At 40.4% G+C, this 26,784-nt stretch overlaps 1 protein-coding gene, 1 long non-coding RNA gene and 1 pseudogene across 7 annotated transcripts in view; 2 read left to right on the plus strand and 1 right to left on the minus strand.

Annotated features, from left to right (window-relative positions):
• The window catches only part of ATP1B4 (ATPase Na+/K+ transporting family member beta 4), a 39,941-nt gene extending 30,940 nt beyond the window's left edge, over positions 1-9,001 (minus strand). For 2 of the 5 annotated variants that reach the window (XM_079123410.1, XM_079123409.1), the window contains exons 1-3: positions 8,621-9,001; positions 4,415-4,679; positions 253-381 (exon numbers count right to left, since the gene is read on the minus strand). In XM_079123410.1, the coding sequence (XP_078979536.1) occupies positions 253-381; positions 4,415-4,679; positions 8,621-8,683 (457 nt within the window). In that variant the 5' untranslated portion in view covers positions 8,684-9,001. Of the gene's footprint in view, positions 1-252; positions 382-2,331; positions 2,357-4,414; positions 4,680-8,620 lie in introns of those variants that run through there. The other 3 variants (XM_079123408.1, XM_079123407.1, XM_079123411.1) reach the window with 3 other exon arrangements.
• The window catches only part of LOC306650960, a 44,183-nt gene that overhangs the window by 17,095 nt on the left and 304 nt on the right, over positions 1-26,784 (plus strand). The window lies entirely within an intron of this gene.
• On the plus strand, positions 11,412-26,532 carry LOC306651068 (histone H3.3A-like; annotated as a pseudogene). Its single transcript has 2 exons — positions 11,412-11,504; positions 25,730-26,532. The product of its transcript is annotated as a histone H3.3A-like (transcript).

Consider the following 26,784-nt stretch of genomic DNA (forward strand, 5'->3'; position numbering starts at 1 on the left):
TGAAAACAGGTCTTGGATATATTAACCCATTCTTGGATAATTTTTTTGTATTGATTCCCATGAAACCATTTCCCCCCAGGCAATCAAAATGAAAAGGATCATAATTTGCCAAGTACCATTTTACTTTTACTCTTAATAATTGAATCTCTAAGTCATTACCAGGAAGAACCAAAGTTAATTGAGGCTGAACATGCTGTGCAAGCGGATTTCTGTCCAGCGAGTCCTGACAACATAGGGCATTTGGGCACTCACCGGGAGGCTTCATCCGCTCAGTGAAGGTTGGCATGTAAGGACTGATGGTCAGAAATAGCGTATACATGCAGAGGGTGATCACAGCAGCCAGGGAGGCATAGAAGAAGAAGTAAATGACCAAAATCACACCTGCAGAGCAATTAAAAATGACAGTGGTCAGTGCCTGCCAACAAGCCTTGCCTTCCCACTTGAACTCATGATCCAGAACAAACCCAAACATGAGATGACTTTTTTTTTTAAGTTCCCCAGATTCAGTATGTCCTTGCTTATTCAGATTTCACCAATCCGGAACCGGTGAGGATTTTGTCGGGAGTCAGACTGCAGTTTACCTTTATAGTGTCTCTGGATGGAAGGGCTTGCTGAGCACATGATGACCATAAACAAGATTACAGGGAGTGGAGTTTAAAGTACTGCAGAGGGCAAATTGCTTGAGAGTCCTCTGGGCAGCAGTTGATGTCCTAAGTACAAATCATTCTTCACTATTCATTAAAGTGGATGCCCTGAAGTGTCCAAGCAGCTTGGTTCCAGTGATTATATGTATTTGCAAGTGATGAAAACAGCATTTCCTTTCACAGCATTTCAAATTTTTGATTAATTTCTACTGGACTTGCCTCTAATCAAGGCAAAGTGAGGTTTTACACTAATTATTTCAAATCTTAAGCATCTTTAGCAAAGTTTAAGTGGCTCTGCTTTTCAAAAAAGAAACTAACATAGGGTAGGGAAGGGAGGAGGAGGAAACAGTACTTAATCACTGACATTTGCTGTCTGTGAACTTAGGCAAATTCTAGAACCTGTCTGTACCCATTATTCTCCACAGGTAAAATGAGGGTAAGTTTAGCATCTACTTTATTTCCTTATCTATATCTCTAACAATATTTGAAATTCAGCCTTTCTTACATGGTAACCTGACTACCATTACATAGCTATTTAATCTTGGATGTCCTGTTCTCACTTCTCTGGGCCTCAATTTCCTTAGCTGAAAAATAAGGATAATAATAATAGCACTTACTTCTTAGCATTAAATAATGCATATAAACAGCATAGTACAGAGCCTGGCAGATACTAAGTGTTCTATAAACAGCAGTCATCATTATTAAGATTATCAATCTTATAGGACCAACTGAATCGTGAACCAGAAACTAGAATAAACCACACAACTGTGCTGTAGTCCAAAATGAATTCAAATGCTAATTTTTAAATGGAACCATAGACTAAATAAAATTAACTGAAGGAGGGAAAGGGGGGGGGAGAGAGAGAGAGAGAGAGAGAGAGAGAGAGAGAGAGAGAGAGAAACCCTGAGTAATCAAACTAGAAATGGAAATGACCCTTTATGTTTTATAAAATGAACTAAAGCAGAACTGGAACATGAGCACATTGATTCAGTTCGAGTCCCTGGAGTAGAAACAACAGTGCCAGTGTGCTTGTGATACTTGGCTGTTGCCCACAGGCTATCCTAATGGGTTGTACCCTGTGCTTCCTCCTCCATTCCTCCACCCGCATCCCCATCCTGGGAATGAATCAACAGCAGGAGTCAGCAGACCAAAAGGCTCAGTTTCATGCATGGAAGGGAAGCAATAAGACACAGGTATATTCACATATCAACATCTTCTTTCTTTTCCAGGATATGTAGTCAGGATGCTATAGATTGGAGAATGGCACTAGCAATGAGGCCCCTTGGCCTCACCCAGGATGGGATGCCCTGGAGGAATCTGTGAGAGCCTTATTATTTCACCTCTCCACAAGAAATAACAAGCATGATTCTCATCTGAACCTGTTGATCTCTCCAACTCTTTCTGCTCCAGATGTTCAAGTTTTAGTTAGGCCCCTCCTCTAGGCAACCTAGGCTTCTCTCCTGGATGCCCCCACCCAGGCCTGGATAGACCACTAGTACTCATGTTCCCAATGGTTCATTCCTCCCACCAAAACAGCCCATCTGGTCCTGAGGCCTTACCCTTCAAGGACTTGTTCATTGTTGCAATTCATGAAGATAGTATGATATTCTAGCAAGAGAATGAACTCTGGTGTTTGAATCCCAGCACTGACATTTGGTTACTATGTGACTTTAGATAAGTTACTTACCCTCTCTAAGCCTCAGTTTCTGCATCTGTAAAATGGGGATAATAATATTACTACCTCATATGATTCTTGTCAGTATCCAATAAAATAACATATAGGTCCTAAGAATAGGGGTTGCCCAGCTGCCAAAGGAAAAGCCCAGAGTATATTAATAGGCTGGGTGAATATGTTGGACATGTTGATGTCCAAGCTGGAACAGGGTTAGTAAATGCTCAAGTGGACATCTAGCTCTCAGGAAAGAGGGCAGCAAGGCATGTGCTTTAGGACGAGGCATTAATATTAACATTTGCCTTTGCGTGGGGGTAGTCAACAGAAGAAACCTGATTTGCTGGGCTCTCCTTAGACCTGCTACCCCGGGGGTCCTGCTCGAGCCTACCGTGCAGTGTCTCCACTGCCATATCCTCTCCACGTACTTGAAATTTCCTCCCTCATCCCCATATATTGGTCTATGGGATGTCCTCCACAGGAACAATTTAGATCAACTAATCTGGTGAAGTTCCAGCAGTTGGCTGTTCTGGGGTTAAAGCATGGTTCCTCCTCCAAGAATCATACTTGCATTTCACACGGTCTGTTTTCCAGTCCTCTTTAGGCAAGGGAGAAACAGCTGTGTCCCTTTGCAGCCCCAGTGAGTGTCCAGCATTTGTCTGCAGCTTCCAGAATGTTGGAATGTCTCTTAAATGGTACATTTGTTCCAGTTGAGAGTTCGAGGGATGGGCAGGGGTGGAGCTGGGAACTGAGGAGGGGTGACGGGAGATGAGCATTGTTCAGAGCCCCACACCTGCTATTCCTAATTCCAGGAAACAGGGCTGGCTGTTTCACCCTCACTGAGCTGAATTAGCCACATTAAATACAAAGGAGAGAATTATCAGTCACAGGGGCCTTTGGAAGGCATGGCCACCAACCTTAGCAACCTAGATGCTTGGCACTAGGGGACTCTTATTTCATCCATGGTGTCCTCTATTGTTTTCTCCTTTGGATTCACTGAGTTCCAAACCAGCAGCTGCTCTGTTTCTGGGTTTTGTAGAGTGTGGCAAGTGTGAATTTTACTACAGGCAAAAATCTCCTGAGGAGAAGGCCCAGCAGTAATAGTTTAAGTCGGAAGGACCCTGGGAAGTAGTGCTGGGGGAGGTTGTGAAGTAAAAATGGTGGCAACATGTGACAAAAAAGAAAAAGCTAAGGAACAAAATTCTGTCATAGAGCAAACAGCATGGAGGCTCAGCCCTAATCTTTGGTAATGATCCCCTTCAATCCAATTTCTCTGAGTCTACCATGGGACAGTAAAGCACCCCCAAGCTGAGGCCAGGGACAGGCATCTTAGTTCTCCTTCTCTAACATTAATGGGTGAAGTGATAAGGCTTTATAACCCTTGATCAGACTGGGGGCAGTGGCACACGCCTGTAATCTCAGCAGCTCTGGAGGCTGAGGCAGGAGGGTCATGAGTTCAAAGCCAGGCTCAACTTAGTGAGGCACTAAGCAACTCTGTGAGATCCTGTCTCAAAATAGAATATAAAAAAGGGTTGGGGATGTGGCTCAATGGTTAAGTGTCCCTGAGTTCAATCCCCAGTACCAATAAACAAACAAACCCTTGATCAGGTTAACAGGGACTTGGTCTCATCCTAGAAATAGTCTTCTGCATACTAATTTCAACTTTACAATTTTAACATCTTATTGGAGTATCACAGTGCTCCTGTGAGAAAGACAAGGCAGGGATTGTTTGCCTCATTTGGTAGGTGGGGAGACTGAGGCTAAGAGAAGGTAAATGATGAGCCCAATGTCACCTGATAGAAAATGACAGGGTTGGGACTTTTAGAACTCCTATGCTTTTTCAACTCATATTCACTATCTCTTTGCATTTCATGTTGAGCCAAGTGGATTTCAGTTACACAATCAAATTTGTTCATCTATTTGGAGTTTGTTTTGGTGGATCTGTCCATAGCCCAGGCATTTCCCTAGGTATTGGTGCCTTTATGTGAAATGTTAAGAGAAGTTTGCAAACAAGTCCATCCAGTGTATGGTAAAGGAGCCCTGGACACCACGCCAAAAGCAAAGGACACCAGACTGGGGCATTGGGACAAATGGGACTTACTCCAACTCTGACCTGTTCGGGCCAGAGACATCCTTCTCTCCGGGTCCCACAGGTATTCATTGATGATCTGCAATTTCTGCCACCAGGCATTGCCTGTTGGCTGACCCTGACCCTCTTCCTCCTCTTTTTCCTCCTCCTCCTCCTCCTCTTTCTCCTCCTCTTCTTCCTCCTCCTCCAAATTAGGCACCATCATCACGCGAGCCTCTTCTTCTGCTTCTTCTTCTTCATCTGCTAAGTAGTTCTGATTCACTTCATCCTGATCATCCTGGAACAGAGACAAAACAAAATCTACTTTTTGAAAAAAATTTCCAATGGCACATCCCATCAGCCAAAAATAAGTGGGAACAACTCAATATTTGAAAATGCTTCAAATTTCCACTTGCCCATAAACATCCATTGTTACAACAGATCTTCTTTCTCTGTTCTTTTGGAGGAAATGTTCTTTCTATGACCCATATTGAGTAAATATTCTTTCCATAGAGGTGTAAGCTTTAGTCTCAGCTTTAGGCATTTGGATTCTTCCCCTAGGATATCTCTCATCACTACTCTGTCCTGGGACCTTGGCCTTCTGCTTAACTTTGACCTGTCAGGGTAGAGTTGAGTTCACACTGAAGGATGGACTAGTCTTAGACATTTATGTCTATGATGGCAAATTCCCAGTCCTAGCCTGCTTTGTCCTAACACCCTGTGCACTTTCAGCTGCTCAACCTCACCATCCCAAGTTGTGCCTAAAAATACCCTGGGACAGGCATCAAGAGGAGAGGCCAACTGCTATACCCCTCCTCAAACCTTGGACTGCCTTCCCAATGGAAACAAGAGATGGGGATTTATTTGCTGCTTCTTTAACTATTGCCCTAGCTGGAACCCCTTTCTGCCTTAAGCTGGACAGACAGACCACCTGAGAGCTGGGACCCCAACAGATAACTTTCTTAGTCCCTCCCCACAGTACCCTAGACAAAAAGCTGGGCATATAGGAAGTACTCAGCACCTATTTGTTGATAGACTGATTGTGGCCATTACTTAAGATATGAAATTGTAATCTATTCTAAATGGTTCTAAGAAACTTTAAAAAATACAAAGAAAGGAAAAAGAAAAACCCAGACCTCACCAAGTGGTGTTTCAAATGCCTTCCAGCCACAGACTGGAAGACTGTATCTTTGCTTTTTGGGCATTTGCCAAGGCTCTCTGCAGCAACAGAAAATGAGGCCACCCTCCCTTCTCTCTGCTGTCCAAGTCTGAAGAGTGGCAGGGCCTGTGCACCTGTTGGGGCTGGATATGTCAAATGCTAGAGGCCAGGGGCTCCTTGCTGCCCCCTCCCTGCCTGATTCCTCAAAGGCCACTTAGAGGGCACTCGGCTAAAAATGCTGCCTTTGGTGAGGGAGTCCAGCAAATTGGATTGTTCAAAATCAGCAGAAGTGATAAAGAATGACAAGATTCTACTCTCACCATTCAGTCTGCCCAGCACTATCTAGCTCTTGATTATAAGCACTCTTGAATTGCTCCCTAATTTGTTCAAATGTATAGCTCTATATAACACACAATATTAGAACTGACAGGGACATCCAAGATTTGCTTGTCCATTTGAGGCCCAGAGAAGGGACAGGATCTGCCATACAGCGAATTCATAACAGAGTAGACAGTCTCAGAACCTGAGTCTTGATACTCTGGATGATGATGTTTCTACTCTACCAACATTAAGCATAAGTGCCTAGAAGTTGCTTAGCAGATTTATGAAGAATGATAATGACTTAGGTTCTGTGTTCCCAAGAGATTGTAGGCACTTATAACCAAAGATTTCTGACTGTAATATGAATTCACAGTGTAAGGCTTAGGAAAATAAACTTCATCTGTCACTCAATGTTGAATGGATTAAGAAAAGTTCTTAAATCTTCTTTCACTTGCATGTGAACCTATTACACACGTGGCCTCCCGAACGACATTTTGAGCACCCGGAGTGGGGGGGGGTTCATATTTTCTAACCTCATGCTGGCCTTTCACAGTGTGAAGCCCACAGCTAAGTACCCAGTGAGTATTGACCAAATATCAATGATACCTACTTGACTTTAAAGTCCTGATGTAAGACTCCAGGGGAAGACTCTCACAAAGCTTGTCACCTTAACCTCAGCAATCATGTGCACTAGAATGGGTAGTCATCACGGCCCTTAGAGAATCTACTATACCTGAGAATCTTCGAGAATTTGAAATGTGACATTTCATCATGGAGGGATTTATATTCCCTTTATATTTTCAGAACAACTTCCTTTTCCTGTTACCTACATCTGGCTTCTACCTCTACTCTACAGAGGAGACAGCCGGCCATGGCCTCAGCCTGATCTTATTTGTAGGTATGAGCTCTCATGATAATCCTATTTAAAATGGCTTGTCATTAAAGCTTTGCCCTCCTGGGAAGAATTAATCTTCTCAGAGCTTATTTCCCCCACAGAGTTTACACCACCTGAGCCTTACTTTAGGAACCTCAAATATCTTTTTTCCTCTTCTCTGCTTCCAGGGATAGGGCAGCGTCACATTGTACAAGAGAAGCCTTCCTCAAAAGTTCCTCATTAATTAAATCCTGTGTAAAATGCACTTTCATGCAACCAAACAAAATTTGGTAGAGAATCCTTTGATTATGAGAATGTTTACCCACAAGGTTCTGTTTTTGTCAGTTTCCTAAAGTGGTGCTATCCCCATGTGATAGAGTATGTGAGTGTGCTGGAGTATGATAGTGGGTGTGTGCCGAAGCCATCACGTTTCCCTAAAAGGGAAGTCTGAAGGACAGGGGGTGGCTCCATTTTGAGCAATCTAAATATATGAACATATAAACAAATATATAAACAAACAGTATGACCCAAAGGATAAATTTGTGCCCTGCATTGAAGAACACCCTGTAAACACTTGAGTGGTTGGTTAATTTAAAAAGAGAAATTAAGCATACAATTGCATCAAATAATTTTTTCAATTTGATCAAGTATTATAAAGAGTAAGATCCTCTGATGTACTTAAAACCCAAGTAATTGAAATTATCCACAACTTTAGCAGCATTACATAAAAAAGAAGCCAAGAAAGGAATGGTTATATATGTCCTACAGACCATGATTCCTCCAAGAGCTGGAAGGGACTTTGGGGATATCAAAAGAAAGATTCTACAAACTGTGGTTAGAAAGCAAATGGGAGCCCTGGGTAGTTGATGTGGGGTTAGAAGAATTCATGTCCTCTTCTTCTGGCTATTGATAGTCTTCACTTAATTCCCTCATTATATAAATGGTCATATCCAAAGAAAAATGGATTCTGCTTTGTTTCTTCCTGTGGCTCAGATCACAATCCTCTCTGAGGAAGGCTTCGGAATACCCCCACAAAGTGGGGCATATATTAGTGATTTAGAGCAAAGTAAATGCAAAGAAACTTTTGGATCAAATAAAGAACCTGGAGATAAATGGTGACACAAAAGAGATATGCATGTGTGTGTGTGTTTGTGTGTGTGTGTGTGTTTTAGGCAGGGTGCAGTGGCAGGCCAGGTGGTGGGTCAGGGGCATGGGGAATTGCATACTACAAATACGATGGAAAGAGGACAAGATTAGAAGTGAAGAGACTCATTCTCACTTTGGTTTCTCCACTAACTTGCAAGTCACTCTGGCACGCTGAGCCCCAGCAGCTTCCTTTTACATAATGATGGGGTTCTGGAGAAATGGTAGCTAGGATTCCTCCCAGCTCCTATCAAGGACTGTATGATTTTAGCTATAGTTTGGAATTTCTGCTTTAGAAAAACAGCAGCTGGGTTCTAAGAAGCTACCACCCAAAGGGACTGAGACAGCTGGGTAGGTAGTGCTTTTCATTTCCTCTTCTCCTTCCCTTCTCTCTTGGCTAATTTTTTTGCACTATCAGAATGAAATCTCTACTCTCACACTGCAAAAGGTCTGTTCAAATTCCAGACTCCCAAGAAAATACTTTAGAAAGCCCCTTATTCTCTGGCATCATCCCCTTCCCTTATCTTTGTTCCACAGGAAGAGGGGCTTCTTCCTTCCATTCAGCAATTTAGGGAGCCCTGGAAGGCTGGGACTTACCGCTCCTTCTGGAAACCCTGGCCTTCCTTAAACTTCACTGTTTCTGCACATTTCAACGAGAGGAAGCCTTAAGCCAAGGCCTAAACAGCCCTCAACCCACCCCGTTAAAAAGTGGCAGCAAAATATTCTACTCCCTGGAACTCACAAGTCTGTAGCGATAACCGTAAGGAAAGGCCGGAGCCCTTCTGGACCGGAGTTGTCTTCTCATTGCTGTTCGGTGGGCAAAGACGCCGTGGAGGCAGCAAGTGGGTTAGCGTTCTGGAGCTTCTTCTGCTGGTACGGGAGACACTGGTTGCTGGGGACACTTGGAGCCTGGTAAAAGTGAACCCTCCTGGCATGAGCCCTTCCCCAAAATAATCTAACATGCCCTTTTCTCATTGGTTGGCCCCTTCCCTGAATCAAAGGAAAGCCCTTATGGAAAAGCAAGCTCATCATTACAGGGAGGGGGAGATATTCTGGGTCACGAGGATGAGCCACTCACCCCCCCCCCCTTCGTGTGTCTTTCCACCCCTTGCTCTTCTCCAGCTCCTGAGATATGATGGGCCCAATGGAAATCTTAAGTCATATTCTTCTCAATTGAGAGTTGGCTATCAGTGTGTGCAGCGGGTGGGGCATGGGTGGGAGTTGGGGGTGAGGGGAGATGGCCAAGAATAACTTGCTTTTTTCATAAGGCTGATCTCATGCAAAAGGATCTAGGGTGTCAGGAAAGATTCCCTTTGCTCTCTCCCTCCCCCTCCCCATACACACTCTAAACCACCTACAATATTCCTTATTTGTGTCAATTCACGAGCTCCTTAAAATGTGGATTATGCCTTCTGATTTTAGAAGCAAGGCTCCTGCTTTACTTCTTCCTACCCTAAAGAGGGTCTTAGATGTAAAGAAGTCTTTTTCTAGCCCACATGTCAGAGTGGCCCCATCAGTCACTGCCCCTCATACACACACCCCTTGGAATCCTGGCCAAATTTCTGTAGTGGTTGAGATCTATATTTATCCCTTAGCATCAGGGCAGGGAACAAGCCAGAACTTTGCAGTGTCAGTTTCCCAGACATATGTAACTACTGAAGCCAATGTGGGATCCAACAAAAGAAAATTAGTAGAAACAGCCAAGAACATTGTATAGCATTTTGGTTTGTTTGGTCCATTCCGTTGGAGCCTGGGTGGCTAAAAGGCCTGGATGGAGTCTGTGACCCTTCCTTCAAAATCACCCCCATTATACTCAGGTGGCTGAGGATGTTGCAGAAACTCAGATTCAGGACATATTCATAACCAAGAAAAACAGCACAATCACTTATATTTAATAACTCCAAGTCTAGGCTATTCTGATGAAAATGGCTTCAATTGTGGTTAATTTTAAAAAAGGACTCCATTTACTATAATATTAGTAATCAGGACTCTTCCTTAACCAAGTCTCAAACGCTTCTTTGAAAAGAAAGAAACCCGTACAAAAGGAAAAATTCATTCTTCTCTTTGGATTTTAATAAAAGCAAAATATATTCTGGGGATATGGGCTTTCTCTGGCATGAGCTCTATCTCTTACACCTTCTCTACTCCAGTATTTTTGTGATTCCTGAAGGCAAATATGAGGATTCTGAGGTCCTTGGAAGCCTCAAAATCAAAAAAGAATAGGTTAACTGGTCTTGTCTTACTAAGACAGAAAAGAAAGCATGATCATGTTAGGAACATTTTAAAAAACAAGAGTAGGGGGACTTATGGTGACTTGGAGTGACATGACTTCAGGTAACAAGATATTCCATTCTCCAGGATCTTTCATTCCCTAGCATTCTGGGCAATTGGTGGTTTGATAGATACTTAATATATTTGCAATGTATTTCTACTATAGTCCAGACTGCCTTCTGGAATGTCAGCTGTTGGGTGGGGTAAAATAACCAAATCCCATAGGGTGCCAAAAACAAAAATCTGTATGAGTTCATGCTCAAAAGGCTCTAATTAAAGGAGAACCCATTTCTGCCAATTTTGAAAAAAAGGCAATATGCTTAGCAGTGCAGCGGAATGGAGCCAGAAGTGGCCAATGAGGCAGCAAATGGAGCAGTGGCTACAAAAGCAAGAGAGGAAGGAAAAAAATGAGACCTTGAATATGACAGCAGATTTAAAGGCAAATTATCCAAGCCTCTAAAACTACATGCCCATTGCTTGGGCACAAGTATTAGCAGTTGCTCTTATAAGCACTTTGTCCTGGTTGTCTGCTCTAGTAAAACTATATGGTTGCTGAGAGTGTTGGCAAATGGGAATAGAAACAGCCTTATGGACTGTTCCTGTTTTGTTCCCAGTGGAAGGAAGAGATGGTAATACCCTTCAGAGAATCTTACTTCACCATGAGATTGGCTAGTTCAAGGCATCCGTTCTTGTGGGTCATTCCACCAATGTGTGTGTGAATAGGAGTAATGTGTCCCAGAATCATCAAAGAGCACTTGTGAACTTTCCTTACCTCAGGGATTGGTTACATCCTTGGGAAGACTCTGGGCATATGCAGTGGAGCTTAAGAGTTGTTTGGCATTGGATTCACCCAGGCATTGTTGAGTGCTTTATAGAATCCCAGTCTCTTCTGGCATTAGTGACCTGTGGATTCTGAAGCCACTGGGTAAGGAAACTCTGTGTCAGGTTAGGGCCTATTGCTGTCCATTAATGCTGCCCAGTAAAGGGTGTCCTTTTCAAAATGCATTGAGGAAGAAGAAGGAACTTGGGATTACAATGATCAGGGAAGGCTTCCTGGAATAGGCAGGATTTGGGCTGGCCCTTGAAGGGCAGTCTTTCAAACTGGAACTGTTACTGCCTGACTTTGATGATGCCAGTCTGGTCTCCAGTGCCCAAAGCTCCCCCTCCCGAACAGCTAGCCTCTGAATAGTGGCCAGCAGGCATAGCCAGCAGGATCACTGGCTAAGGCCAGAGGGTTTCCTTGACCTGAATGGTCGTAGATAATGGCCCCAGATCCCTATTTCACTAGGTTCCAGGAAGAACCCTTAGCGCATCACATTCCTGAGCAGTTTCCATCTGTCGAGTACAGTTGTACAGTGAGAGATGCTTTCATTTCGAGGGATTGAAGGCCCCGGGTTTGTGACTGTATAAGCTTAGACCCCTAGGGAAAAAATGAAGGCTTGAGAAATTGTGAGGTCCTTGTGGAAATTCAAGCCTATTTCCAGTGGCTAAAAGGCACTAATGAGTATAATGCAGGCAAGAAACGTTGGTTCAAACAAACAACTAATTGGAATTAAGAGAAGAAGTGTGCAGAGGCCCGTAATGAATGGATATGCTAATTGGTCTTCTTTGCTAGCCCCTTGGGCTTTGGCTGTGACATAGACTAGCCTATTAGATGCCTGCTCTGTAATAGCTGCTGAACGCTGGGGCCCTTTATTGCCATGGTAACATTGATGTCTAGAGTCTAGCTGAGCCCCGGATCTCTTAATTTACTACTCAGGCGGCTACAATTCTTTGGGTTTTATTATTCTTCGTGCCCCGGGTGCCAGAGTGGCAGTGAATCATGCTTATTCATCCTCTGCACCACCCACAGTGTCTTTGAATAAGTCAGGGTGTCTCTTACTGTGTGTGATGAGCAGATTATTAAGTTAGAGCCTATTTCTGCCTCAGCTAGACTGGTGCCTCTCAGAAACCCAATGCACCTCTCTAACCACTTACTTACCTGCTGCCTCAAATGGCTTTTGGCAAGCAGATTGATGGTACTGCAGTGGACCCACGGGGGCCCAGAAACCCAGAAGCCTTTGCTTTCTTGGTGGGCAGAGAAAAACAGTACAATATAGGTGGGGCAGTATCAACTGGGAGAATTTAACCTTAGAAACGCCACCAAGATGGAACAGGCAGGAGAGAAAGAAGAGTCACAGCAGGAAGTCCTGACTGGGAACTGTGATGCTAGTTTTGGTCTCTCCAGGACAAGAAGGTTGAGCCTGTTTGGAAAAGGACATCCCTTGTTCTGAGTGATGCCAAAGGAAGGAAGCAGCCCTGAAAGGCCAGAACATATAGGGGAGATGAGTTTCACTTCATTTAATAAGACCTTTGTTTTAAAAGGCTGCCCAGAGAGACCAGCTGCCTCTGAAAGTCAGTGATCAACTTGTCACTGGAGCCGCTCAAACTTTGGTATTGCAGTGCAGAGATGCTCTAAGCATCCACTGCCAGGGGGCGAGGAGTAGGATGGAGGACTTTGCCAGATGACCTCTTAGTACTCTTCCAACCTTGAAATCTTTGTGTCTATATATAATGCTGTTTACTTTATCAGGACATATGCTAAACTTGGATGATACTTTATATGTACATGTGTTTGGCTCGACAGCACATATGCTAAAATTGGGATGATACTCTGTGTGTGTGTATCTGTCTGCCTGTCTCCAGACATCAATGAAACTTTGCAACAGGTGCAGATATGTTCTCCTAATACCTCTGTCACTAAGAAATGGGCAAACTGAAGATACATTGTTCAATAAAGCTCCAAATTACAAATGGCTCTTTTGAGCAGAGGAGAGTCTTGGGGTTGTTGGTTTTTGTGGTTTAGTTTGTTTGCTTTTTCATTTCGCTGCAGCGTTTGCAGCACTGCACTGGGCATTCTCATGAGAGACTCAGCAAACTACAGAGATAACTGTGAGTTGCCCAAAATTTGAGCACATTTAGAAGGCCTTTTTTTCCCCTGTTTGTTGAGGATGGAGGGTGCAGGGTGTGGGTGAGAGGTCTTCTTGCGCTAGCTAGATTCTAAGAAGTTTTTCCCTGATGACAGCCTGGACAGAGAGCTGTAAATGTAAGGACAGTCAATCAAGTGTGCTAGGCACAGAAGGGGCTGTTAGGCAATACTGGTCTTTTCCACCCAACTCTGCAAGTCTGTTTATTATCAAGCAGCTGCATTTTCCCACACCGAGGACAGCGATATTAATCCAACCTGAACTCACTCTGAATTCAGCAAGCACTAGTCAGAAATCACAGTGGCTCTCAGCTGCCTCTTAAATCAAAGTCAAATTCATAAGCAAGAGCTAAAGGTCTCTTCATCAGCAGCCCTGTTCAGTTACTCACTTGCTGTAAGACCACAGGAATGCCAATTGATTTCTCTGTTGCACCCTCTCCCCCACCCCCTTGAAAGTCTAATGTCTGATTCCTCACTCTCAGGAATGCTGTGGGCCTGGAACTCTTCAGAAGAAAATGGCAAGAGAATTCTCAAGTTGGGTGGAATTATTGTTTATTAAGGAGCATGGTTTAAAGCATGAGTTCTACAATTAGAACTGGATTTGAACCCAGTTCCCACTCTTAATAGCTCTGTGACCCTCACCTCTGTAAGCCTCAGTTTTCCTATGTGTAAAATCATTAGATTGGCACAAGGATCAAATGATTTAATTTATATAAGTACCTGGTCTAGTTCACTCCACAAAGGTGATGATGATAATGATGATGATGATGATGATGATGATTATCAGCAGCATTATTATTATATGTGTTATGTGGATGTTCTTAGTAAAGTAGCTCCCAGAACATATGACTTCTCAGGGTTATTCTTTGTCAAGACGGCAATTAAATCAATGGTTCTAAAACCACTGGTGAAAGTTTTGGGGAGAGCAGGATATTCATGCAGTCTCAAAGTATTACTCCAAAGATTGTTATTTTCAAAGAAAAAATGCACCTTTACAATAAAGAAATTCAGTAGACTTCCACCTTAGCTAAGGGATCAAATATAGTGTCACTAATACAGGGCAATGGATACATATGGGCCACCTACTGTGATGCAATAGGTCATCAACAACATTACTTCTGTGTAGTATTGCCAAAAATGTTTAATCTGAATGTAATCATGAGAAAACCACCAGAAAAATCCAGTTGCATTTAAGACAACTGATCTGGATTCTTCAAATAAATTGGTATCATTGATTGAAAAAAAAAGCTGAGCATTGCTCCAGAATCTAGATTAAAGAGGACTAAAGATGATCAAATAAAATCCATGAATTTTGACTGAATAATGTCAATAATGTCAACACAGATAAGCTAAGATGTTTTGTATGCAATTTGAGAAATTTTAATATGAACCCAATGTTAGATAATGTTATTCTATCATATTAACATATTAAATCTCTTAGATGTAATAATGGTATGATTAGGCAAGAAAATGAAAGAATGGTTTTGTTCTTAGAAGGTACATGTTCAAGTATTTAGTTGTGGAGTAGCATGACTGCAATTTAATTTCAAATGTAACCAAATACAGACATGTGCTGTATTTGTGAAATATTTGTGAGAAAGAGCATGTGTGCAAATATTGTTGAATGTTAACAATTTCTAGGTGACGATTATGCTGTTATTCATCATAGCTTACTTTCAGTTTTTAACATTTTTAAAAATAAAAATTCAGGGACCAAATATAAATCCTCATCCCAAGAACCATCCCAGATGTACCTTCTCATATATATCCCCAATAGGTACCTGTACCCCATTCTTTTTTTTTTTTTTTTTGCGGTGCTGGGGATTGAACCCGGGGCCTTGTACTTACAAGGTAGGCACTCTAGCAACTGAGCTATCTCCCCAGCCCCCGTGCACCCCATTCTTATATCTGCAATATCTTCCATCTCTCTGAACCAGTGAGTGTTAAGAGTTAAGGAGACATGAAATCAGGGAAAGATTCATGAAGGCAGCTATATCTAAACTTGGCCTCTAGGGATGGGACAAGATTTCACCAAGCAGAGAAGGAAGGGAAAGAACTTTCCAGAAAGAAGCAATAATTAAAACTTGAAGAATATAAGGTAGAAATTCTCAATGTTAGTATGCACAGAGTTACATGCAGTGCTTGTTAACTATGCAGATTTCCTTATCCCAATTTCAAAATTCTAATTATGCAGGTCTGAAGTATGGGCCCAGAAATTTGAAGGTTTAATAAGCACTAAGATGAATCTGATTCAGGAGTTCAAGGACCATGATTTGGGAAGCACTGGCATAGACATAGTACATACTCAAAGAACTGACTCTTCTGTTCAGTTGAATTGCTGAACAGCAAGTTGTTACCAAGGCTGACCTTTGGAAGAAAGCCCTCTGTATTAGACCTGTCAGTCATGGAGTCTGCCATGTCCAATACTCTGTTCACTGTCTCCTGCTTGGAAAGGCAAATCCAGCTAGTTGTGCATGGAGGTGACCTTTACTATAACAGGAATAGCTCCACAATTTGATGACAGATAAGGTAGCTTGGCACAATCCTATAGGATTGATAGTAACAAGTTAAGAGAATCAGACAAGCACCCTGTGGAATTGTTTCTACAGACTATGGAGAGACTTTTCCAGTGAGTGGCAAGAAAAGAATACAAAAAACTTACAGAGGGAAACAGGGACATTATGTGAAGAGCACAAGATGCTGCTGCTTAGAACTCTTTGGAACCTAGTGGTTTCCCAGGCCATGTGTATCCTCCCTATAATTTTACTTTTCTTGCAGTATTCGAAGTGAACCTTTATTATCTATGATAAAAAGATTAAATTAATGTACCCTCTATGAAGTTCCCAGTTCTTAAAGAACTCCTAATGCTTACATGACAAAAAAGTGATCTATAGGGAATATTACTGTCCACCTGAGGAGCTGGCAGGCCAAAGCTAAGCTAATTATTTTATACTCTCTTGCATCTTCAAGCAGACCACAAGTTGAAAAAAGGAGCACTGACCCCACTTTCTCAAGACCCTTCTTAACTTGAAGATGCCTGTGTCCCACGTGCCACACTTTCCTATCTCCAGTCCTCTGTTTGGTTTAAGTTAGTGGAAACCTCAACTCATGCAGTCCTTTTCTGAGATGTTTTCTTTCCACCACTCTGATTCCAATCTAAGTAGAGCTCAGTTTAGTAAATCTATGCCCAGAAATGAAGAAGTTAACCATTCTTTGTTCAGATAAGAGCAACAGCTGCTGGAGGGGTGTGAGGAAGAGATAGCAGAGTTTTGGAGAGGTCCACAGTCCCATGTCTTTGCCGTATGCCAATCTGTAAGCCACCTGAATAATCTTACCCTGCTTTTATGGAAGGAAGCATGGCTTGGAATTGACTTTACCCTGTTCTTTGCCTCCTGAGTTTCTGTCTTCTGGGCAGAATGACCAGAATCTGTCAGAATAAATGAATCTTCATCCTAATGCTGTATGCTTCTACCTCCTTGAATCTGTCCTCTGAACTTACTCAATATCCATAGTAGGGAAAGGAATTATAACCCAAAAGCTGCTACAAATTCACAGTGTGATATTGGATGAGTTACTTAGTCTCTTTGGACCTCAGTGTCCTTGAAGGGTTCTTGTGAGGATGGCATGCAATCATTTTGGTACAAGTGCTAGACAAATCATCGGGCCTTCTAGTAGAGTCATCTTCTGGGGACATGATAAGTGAGAATGGCCTCATTTCTCCATGGCTTCCTGTTCCTCCTCTCTCCAACCCCAAGCTGGCAGCTGTTTTTCTAGATTTAGTAAACAAAGAGAAAGATTGTCTAATACCCCAATGTTGTTGGGGATAAAAGGAGTTTGCAGACAAGGAGAGCAAAAGACCTAAATAAACAAAAGGGATATCTGGGCCTCCCAAGATTAAAAACCTCTACAGAAACTGCTTATACAGTTAATTTGGGGTTTAGAAATATGTGGAAAATGTGATCTTGGGATCCCATCACGTACACCACCAGGACTACCTATTACACTCAGGTGGTTCAGCAGGAATATATAGGAGGCTAGTGTCTGTTAATGTAGAGTCTGGCAAACAGCCCCCCAAAAGCTAAAACTAACTGGTTATTTATGAAGTGTCTAAGGTATTCCAATTGTGTCCTCTGGGAATGCCTTCCATTAATATGCATCTGCCTGGTAAAATCCTGACTATTGCAAGAACCATAGTCCTGAGAAAATAGCATGACTAAGAAAATGGGTCCATAGATAAAGCACTACCATTAACTTAGGAGAAGAAAGAAAGAAAATTGGATACTTTAAACCTCTTCTCTTTTTTCCTAATGGGACAGATACCTATCAAACTTGAAAAATGAGTTCAGGTCTAGTGTCAGATGGGTATGGAAGAAGAGCAGGGAGGAATGATGTCATATGATGTAGCAACTATCTGAGTACAGCTCAAGAAGCAACACCATCCTGGGGAAAGAGTGTGAGTTCCAGAGTGAAAGAGACATGGGTGCAATTCTGTATTCTGATGCTTTTCACCTATGTGGCTATTAGGCTGGGAGAAGATACTGAGATTTTATCTTTACCTGAAAGCTAACAAGTTAACCTGACACATTTTCATGAATGCTGGCAGAAGACATAAGATAAAGACCCCTAGGTCAGAGATAAGAGACTTTATTTCTCAAAGCAATAATATTAGCCAGAATATAAGCATCATCTTATATTGGTATCTCTTGCTCATAAGTCCTGTAGGCGATACTAAAAGAGGGTCAGGCAGCATCTGCACCTGCTCTGGGTTGTGTTACGGAGGAGCAACAGTGAATTTAATAAATTGTAATCTATTGCGATGGGCAGTAAGTATGCCTGATTTTGGGGAGATAGAAGGAGACACTCTATCTTTCAAAGCTATTCACTATACACATATCCTGGGAAAGGAGTCAGGAAAAAATGTCAGTCATTGTCTCTGCTCATAAGTTGTGCAGAAACATGAGAGACCCATGGGAGCTTATCACACAATAGTAATCATTAGAAAATTATCTAACCTCTTTTCATCTCTATTTCTTCATCTGTAAAACATACACCATAATAGTACATACTTCTGGAATTGTGAAGATTAAATGAATTTATACCTGTGAAACTACAGGCACTTAGCAGATACTCAATAAATGTTAATTTCATTCCCTCACCACTATTACTAGAAGACCACATCTCTTGTTCAGTTCCTATCATCAGTTCCTGACTCCCAACAAGGACCTCAGTTTATTCCACACAACCTTTACTTACTCATCTGTTAGTTGCCATCCATATCCTGTCAGGATTTAAGTCTCGATTAATTAGTTAACCTATTAGTTCCTTTAGCCAATAGTTATATAACACTTATGATGTCAAATACCAGGGTAGAAGATGAGGACATGGAAGAGAATAAAAAAGACATGATCACCACTCTCATGGAGTTTGCCCTTTTTTGGGGAGATGGAAAGTAAAAAATAAATCACATAAAATTATTGGTCACCAGGAAAGAATAACATCTGGAAAGCAGAACTATCCCCATTTTATTAATTTGATTTGCACTGCCCTACTGAGAGTTAAGACGGTGTCCACATAGGATCATATCTCTCACCACTTTTCCTTGATGGAGTCAAACTTCAGTCCTGGGCTCAAACTAGGTGAAAGGTTAATCTAAACTTGTGGACCAGCTAGGATATAGAACACTGTCCAAGGAGTGGAGTCCTATTACTTTCCAAGACAGGCAGCAACACTGGTGACAGAAAGGAGGGTCAGGAAAAGAAGGCTTCTAAAATCTGCTGAAGACTTGAAAGAACAGATCACAGTTGGCATTAGCAGAGCTATTCTTCAAGAGAAAATATAGCCTCCCACAAGGGTGTTCGAAAGCAAATCTGTTGGTTTTCACTCTTAAAAAATCTGCATGGTATCTTCATTTTTCAACATTAATTAGCTACACAAAACTTCCTCCCCTTCCTCAAAGGTCAGCCTAACCTCTGGATATAAAGAAAAGATCACACACTCCAAACTAGTGGGTATTTCACTGGTTTGCTTTTATCCTTCTTCCTCTTGGGTATTTCTTATCTCCAATTGAAGATAAGACCTGTGCCTTACACTTCTCTTATAACTCACTTCCATTCCTTCCATTTCCAGCAAAGCCTGCATCTGTTTGACAGTACAAACAATCTGTTCTTTAAAAAATAACTAACTAGGGCGCTCACCTAGTGCGTGTGAGGGACTGGGTTCGATCCTCGGCACTACATAAAAATAAATAAATAAAAATAAAGGTGCCCACCCACGACTAAAAATATTTTAAAAAATAACTACCTAAAAAAAGGAAATGATGCTGTGGAATGGCATGGTGTTTACAAGAAGATTCATGGTCATTTTATTTATAAAAATTCCCAGACTCCTTTGGTCAGTCACCCTGATGGTATCAACAGAAACAATTCAGTCTCCCTAGTTTCACAGATAGAAAGTCAAGTGTTAATGTGAACCAATCACATGCTAATACAGTACTGCTAGGAATAGAAGCAAGGAAACATTATCTCCAACTCTCACTTTAATCATTAGCTTGTCTTCTTTCTTAGTCTAATCCCCTTGACCATGAGTCAGGAACCTTTCCAAGTATAATGGCAAAGTTTCTGCCACTGTTCCTCCCTGGGGAAAGGGGCAGAGGGTGATTAACTTCTGGGGAAGAGTGGAAGAACAGGTTGTTACCTTTCAACTATTGTAACTTGGGGATCAAGGGGAGAAATCAATTGTTTGGAGAGAGCAAGATTGTCAGGAACTTTCAAATGTGGCAATAAGGATACCCTCACAAGTATGGAAGAAGAAGAAAGCTATAACAACTATAAAAATTACCCCAGGCACTGAATCTGGCTGTTCACTTGCCAGAACTGAACTTAAGAGACTTTGGAAAATAAATAATTCCTAACTTGATTCTAGAGAAGAAGGATAGTGCGTTGGTAAAAACAGAATTTGGACTTTGACAGTCCAATATATTTAACTAAGTCTAAAGTTAACATATTGACACATCTACTTAAAAAAATTTAGAGCACTATAACTACAATCACTTATCTCCAGACATGTCTCCCTTTCAAAAAATTGTGAAATTTACATAACAATTTTTATGGGGTACTAGGGATTGAACCCAGGCTCTTGTATATGCTAGGGAAGCACTCTATCACTGAGCTACATTCCAAGCCTTTTTTTAAATATTTTTTTTTAGTTGTAGATGGACATGATACCTTTATTTTATTGATTTTTATGTGGTGCTGAGGATCAAACCCAGTGCCTCATACGTGCTAAGCAAGTGCTCTATCACCAAGATACAACCCAAGCCCAATTCCCAGCCTTTTTTAATATTTAGTTTTGAGACAGGGTCTCACTAAGTTGCCCAGGCAGGTTTTGAACTTACCATCCTCCTGCCTCAGCCTCCTGAGAAGCTATAATTACAGGCATGTGCCACCATAACTGTCTCATAACATTTTTTTGCAGTGTTAGTGATCAAACAGAGTTTCACATATGCTAGGCAAGCACTCTACCACTGAGCATATCCCCAGTCCTGTGACAAAAATTTTAATAGACTTTATTTACATCAGTTTTAGGTTCACAGAAGAATTGAGTAGGAAGTACAGATAATTCTCATATTCTCCCTGTTCCTCTCCATCTCTATCAATATCCTCCATTAGAGTGGTAGATTTATTACAACTGATGACCTACATTGACACATCACTATCATCCAAAGTCAACAGTTTACATTAGGTTTCTCTCTTTGGTGTACATTCTAAGGATTTTTTTTAAAAAGTGTATAATGACACATATACAACATTATAGAATCATACAGAATAGTTTCACTGCACATCAAATCCTCTATGCTCCACCTATTCAGCCCTTCTTCCCTCCTAACCCCTGACAACCACTGATCTTTTTATGTCTCTATAGTTTTACCTGTTCCAGAATGTTATATGGTTGGAACTATAAAGTATGCTACCTTTTCATTTTGTTTTTTCTCATTTAACAATATAAAAAAGATGAATGATTATTCATATAACAAAGAATTTTTCCATCCATAATCTTAAGAAATATTAGTCTATATAGAAGGAGTATCTATACTTCACTGGAAATAAGTGAGTATAAATCTGAAAGTGAGTCTGATAGGATACATGTGGTAAGCCCTAGAACAAGCACTAAGAAAATAACTTAAAAAAGTATAAAGGTCATAAAAATATTAAGATGCTATATTTAAAATTATTTTAATGCCAAAAAGAAGAAAAGGAGGAAAACAGAAATAAAAAGACATGAGATATATGTAGTAAACAAAAATTAAGGTGGCAGACATAAATCCAACTATATCAATAATGACACTGAATGTGAATGTACTAAATAATCCATCCAAAAGGCAGAGGTTGCAAGGATGGATTTTAAAAATACAATATAGGGCTGTGGCTGGGGCTCAGTGGTAGAGAGATTGCCTAGCATATGTGAGGCACTGGGTTCCATCCTCAGCACCACATATAAATAAATAAATAAAATGAAGACATTGTGTCCATCTACAACTTAAAAAATATTTTTAAAATACAATATGCAATGTATACTTTTGGAACACATTTCAAATTTGAAAGTATGATTAGATTGTGCTGGTCACCATGATGCATGCCTGTAACCCAGTGACTTAGGAGGCTGAGGTAGTGATAGAGTACCCCTGGGATAATCCCCAGGTACAGAAGAAAAAAATAGACTGAAATTAAAAGGGAGGGAAAAGATGCAAACAGCAACCATAGGAAAGCTGGAGTGGCTATAACATCAGATAAAAATCAACTTTAAGACAAAAAAATATTACTAGAAATTGGAGACATTCTATAATGATAAAAAGGTCACTTCACCAGGAAGACAACAATTATACCTGACAACCGTGCATTACAATACATGAAGCAAAGTGGCAATTAAAGGGAGAAATAGACAAAAGCACAATCATAAGGGAGACTTCAACATATGACTTTCAAAAATGGATAGATAAGGAGACATAAAATCAACAAGAAAATGGCAGACTTATCAATAATATAAACCAAACAGATCTAACAGACATCTGTAAACACTACCCCACACCAGAAAAATATTAATCTCAAGTGCACATTAGAGCACTCTCTGGGATAAACCATATGTTAGGCCAAAAATCAAGTATTAGTACATTTAAAAGGATACACATAATACTAAAGATTAGAGTGGAAATCAAGAAAACAGAGAGTTAAAGAAAGCAATAGAAAAAAAATCAGTAAAACCAAAAGTTGGTTCTTTAAAAAGATCAACAACATGGACAAGCCTTTAGCTAGACTGACCAAGAGAAAAAAAGAAAGAAGAGTCAGATTACTAGAATCACAAGGGACATTACTATTGATCTTACACAAAAGATATGATTATCAAGGAATGTTATGAACAATTGTAAGTTAATAAATAATACGAATAGATTCCTAGGAAGACACAAACTGCTGAAACTGACTCACAAAGAAATATGCAATCCAAAGAGACCTATAACAAGTAAAGACAATAAATTAGCAATAAAAAAATTCTCACAACGAAAAGGTAGTTTCCTTGGTTAATTCTACCAAACATTTAAAGAAGAATTAACATCAGTTTTCACAATACTTTGCAAAAAAATTGAAGAGAATATTTTCCAAATCATTTTTGTGAGGCTAGTATCACCCTAATGCCACAACTAGACAACTATATCACAAGGAAGCTGTAGACTAGGCTAGGCACAGTGGCGTACGCCTGTAATTCCAGTCACTCAGGAGGCTGAGGTAGGAGGATTTCAAGTTCAAGATCAGCCTCAGCAACTTAGTGAGGCCCTAAGCAACTTAGTGAGATCCTGTCTCTAAATAAAATATAACAAGGACTGGGGATGTGGCTCAGTGGCTAAGCACGCCTGGGTTCAATCCTCGGTACCTAATAATAATAGTAAAATAAAAATAATAAACAAAGATATCAGAAAAGCCACATGATAACTCACTAGATGCAGTAGAGTATTTGACAAAATCCAGATCCTTTTCAAGATTAAATAATAAAAACACTCAACAAACTAGGAATAGCAGAAGCTTTCTGAATGTAATGAAGACATCCATAAAAAAGTACTCAGGTAACATTGTGCCTGGTAAAAGACTGAATGGTTTCTCCTCACGATCAAAAGCAAGTTTTTCCATACTCACCTGTTCTATTCAATGTCATTGGCAAGAGAAATGTGACAAAAAGGAAGGAAGGGAAAAGAAAGGGTAGGGAAGGGAAGGGAATCAAAGGCAAGGAAAGGGAGAAAGGAAGGAAGGAAGGAAGGGAGGGAGGGAGGGAGGGAGGGAAATGAATTGTATCCAGATTGGAAATGAAGACTATTCACATATAACACAATTTTGTATGAAGAATCCACAAAGTGTCAAAGAATTCACAGAAAACTATTAGAGCTAATAAGCAAATTCAGCAAAACTTTACAGCCTATAAGATTAATACAAAATCAGTTGTGCTTATATATTAACAATGAGCAATCTCATATAATTAATTTATATATTAACAACGACATTAAGAAAATAATTCCATTTACAATATCATCAAAAAATAAAATATTTGAGAATAATTTAATCAAGGAAGTATAAGACTTACAAACTGAAAACTACAAAACATTTTTGAAAGATATTAATGACCTAAATAAATGGAAAGAACCGTGTTCATGGGTTAGAAGACTTAAATTGTTGGGGAACAATACTCCCCAAATTGACCTACAGATTCAAGGCACTCCCTGTTAGAATCCCAGTTGGATTCCTCATGGAAATTGACAAGGTGATGTAGAAGACTCAGAATAGACAAAACAATCTTTGAAAAGCAAGAACAAAATAGAAAACATACTTCCTGATTTCAAAAATTACTACAAATCAACAGTAATCAAGACCATTTGGTGCTGGCATAAGAATTAATATAAGGATCAATGGAATAGAATTGAGAGTCCAGAAATAAATCCATGTTTCTATGGTCAACTGATTTTCAGTGAGGGTGCCAAGACAATTTAATTGTGAAAGAATAGCCTTTTCTACAAATGGTGCCAGAAAAACTGGATAGTCACATGAAAAGAGTGAAGTCTTGTCTCTTATATCACATCATATACAAAAATTAATACACAATGGATCAAAGACCTATATGTAAGAACTAAAACAATACCATTCTCAGAAGAAAATTTAAGGGGTAAATCATCGTTACCTCAGATTTGGCAATGGATTTTAAGAAATGACACAAAAAATGCAATCAGTAAAAGCAAAACTAGATCAATTCGACTTCATAAAAATTAAAAATTGCAAGGCATGGTGGCACTCCTGTAATCCCAGCAACTTGGGAGGCTGAAGCAGGAGGATCGCAAGTTCCAGGTCAGCCTCAGCAACTTAGTGAGGCCCTAAGCAACTTAGAGAGACCGTATATCAAAATAAAAAAGAAAAAGAGCTGGGGATGTGGCTCAGTGATTAAGCACCCCTGGGTTCAATCCCTGGTGCCATAAATAAATAAATAAATAAATAAATAAATAAATAAATAAATAAATAAATAAATAAAATTAAAAGATCTGGGGGAAGTAGCTCAGTGGTATGTTGCCCTTGGGTTCAATACTTAGTACAACACACACACACACTGAGTTAAAAACTTTTGTGCTACAAATGACACAAGAAGGGCTGGGGTTGTAGCTCAGTGGTAGAGTGCTTGTCTTGCATGTGAGAGGCACTGGTTTCCATTCTCAGCACCACATAAAAATAAATAAAGGTATTGTGTCCATCAACAACTAAAAAAATATTAAATAAAAAAGGACACAAGAAATAGAACAGACAGACCATAGAATAAGAGAAAACAATTTCAAATCATATATCTGATAAGTGATTTGAAAGTAGAATGTATATATTCTATAGAATATACATTATATACATACACACACACACTCATATATATATACACTCTTATAATTCAATTATACAAAGAGGAATAATCCAATTTAAATGGGGGGAAATGGATTTGAATAGACATTTCTCCAAAGAAGAAATGCAAATAGTCATAAGCTCATGAAAAAATTAGCAATGTCATGAGTGATTGCAGGAAATGCAAATCAAAATCACAATGAGATGCCACACATACTCACTAAGATGCCTATAATAGAAAGTCAGATAGGACACTGTGGTATACTCCCAGCTACTCAGGAGGCTAAGGCAGTAGGATTGCAAGTTTGAGACCAGCCTCAGCAATTTAGCGAGACCCTGTCTCAAAGAATAAAAAAGGAGGGGGATGTAACTCAGTGGTAGAGCACCCCTGGGTTCAATCCCCAGTACTGAAAAAACAAGTCAGATAATAACAAGTGTTGACAAGTACATAATAAAATTGAGTCCCTCATTCACTTTGGTGGGAATGTAAGATGGTTGCAGTCACTTTGGAAAGTAGTCTGGCAATTCCTCTGATGCTTAAACATAGTTACCACATGCCCAGCAATTCAACTGTGAATTGAACCAAGAGAAATGAGCCAGAAATTCAATTTCTAGGTATTTACCCATAAGAAATGATTTTACACGTTCACATAAAACCTTGTACGTGGATTGTGTGTGCAGCGCGAGCGAGCGCCACCTCTAGCTCGCCGAGCTCCAGCCTAAGGAGAAGCGGGGTGAGAAAGGAGGTCTTTCCACCCTGGCTCGTACAGAGCAGACTGGCCGCAAATCGACCAATGGTAAAGCACCCAGGAAACAACTGGCTACAAAAGCCGCTGGTGAGAGTGGGCCCTCTACTGGAGGGGTGAAGAAACCTCATCGTTACAGGCCTGGTACTGTGGCACTCCGTGAAATTAGACGTTATCAGAAGCCCACTGAACTTCTGATTCGCAAACTCCCCTTCCAGCGTCTGGTGCGAGAAATTGCCCAGGAATTCAAACAGATCTGCGCTTCCAGTGCGCAGTTATTGGTGCTTTGCAGGAGGCAAGTGAGACCTATCTGGTTGGCCTTTTTGAAGACACCAACCTGTGTGCCATGTATGCCGAACATGTAACAATTATGCCAAAAGACATCCAACTAGCACGCCACATATGTGGAGAACATGCTTAAGAATTCACCATGATGGGAAACGTTTCATTCTCAAAAAAATTTTTTTCTCTTCTTCCTGTTATTGGAAGTTCTGAACGTTAAGATATTTTTTTCCCATGGGATCAAAAGATCTCTAAGTATATGATTACGAGTGGAAAAATAGGGGACTGAAATCAGGTATTGGCCATTTTTCTATTTTCATTTATGTGTGAATTTTTAATATAAATGCCAGGATGTAAAGCATTAATGCAAGTCAAAATGTTTCAGTGAACAAGTTTCAGCAGTTCATCTTTATAACAATTATAAATAAAACTGTTAAATTTTTTCTGGACAATGCCAGCATTTGGATTTTCTTTTTTAACAAGCAAATTTCTTATTGACAGCAACTAAAAAAAAAAAAAAAAAAAAAAAAAAAAAAAAAAACAACCTTGTACATCACTGTTTACAGCAGCATTATTCATGAAAGGTGGAAACAACCCAAATGTCCATCAACTGATGAAAAGATGAAAAAAAATGTGACATACATAACAGAAGATTATTTGGCCATACACAGGAATGAAGCATTGTTATGGATGGGATTTTGTAACCCCTAAAATTCATGCATTGAAGCTC

This window comes from Sciurus vulgaris (genome assembly GCF_902686455.1).
Source record: "Sciurus vulgaris genome assembly, chromosome: X".
Classification (NCBI taxonomy): domain Eukaryota; kingdom Metazoa; phylum Chordata; class Mammalia; order Rodentia; family Sciuridae; genus Sciurus; species Sciurus vulgaris.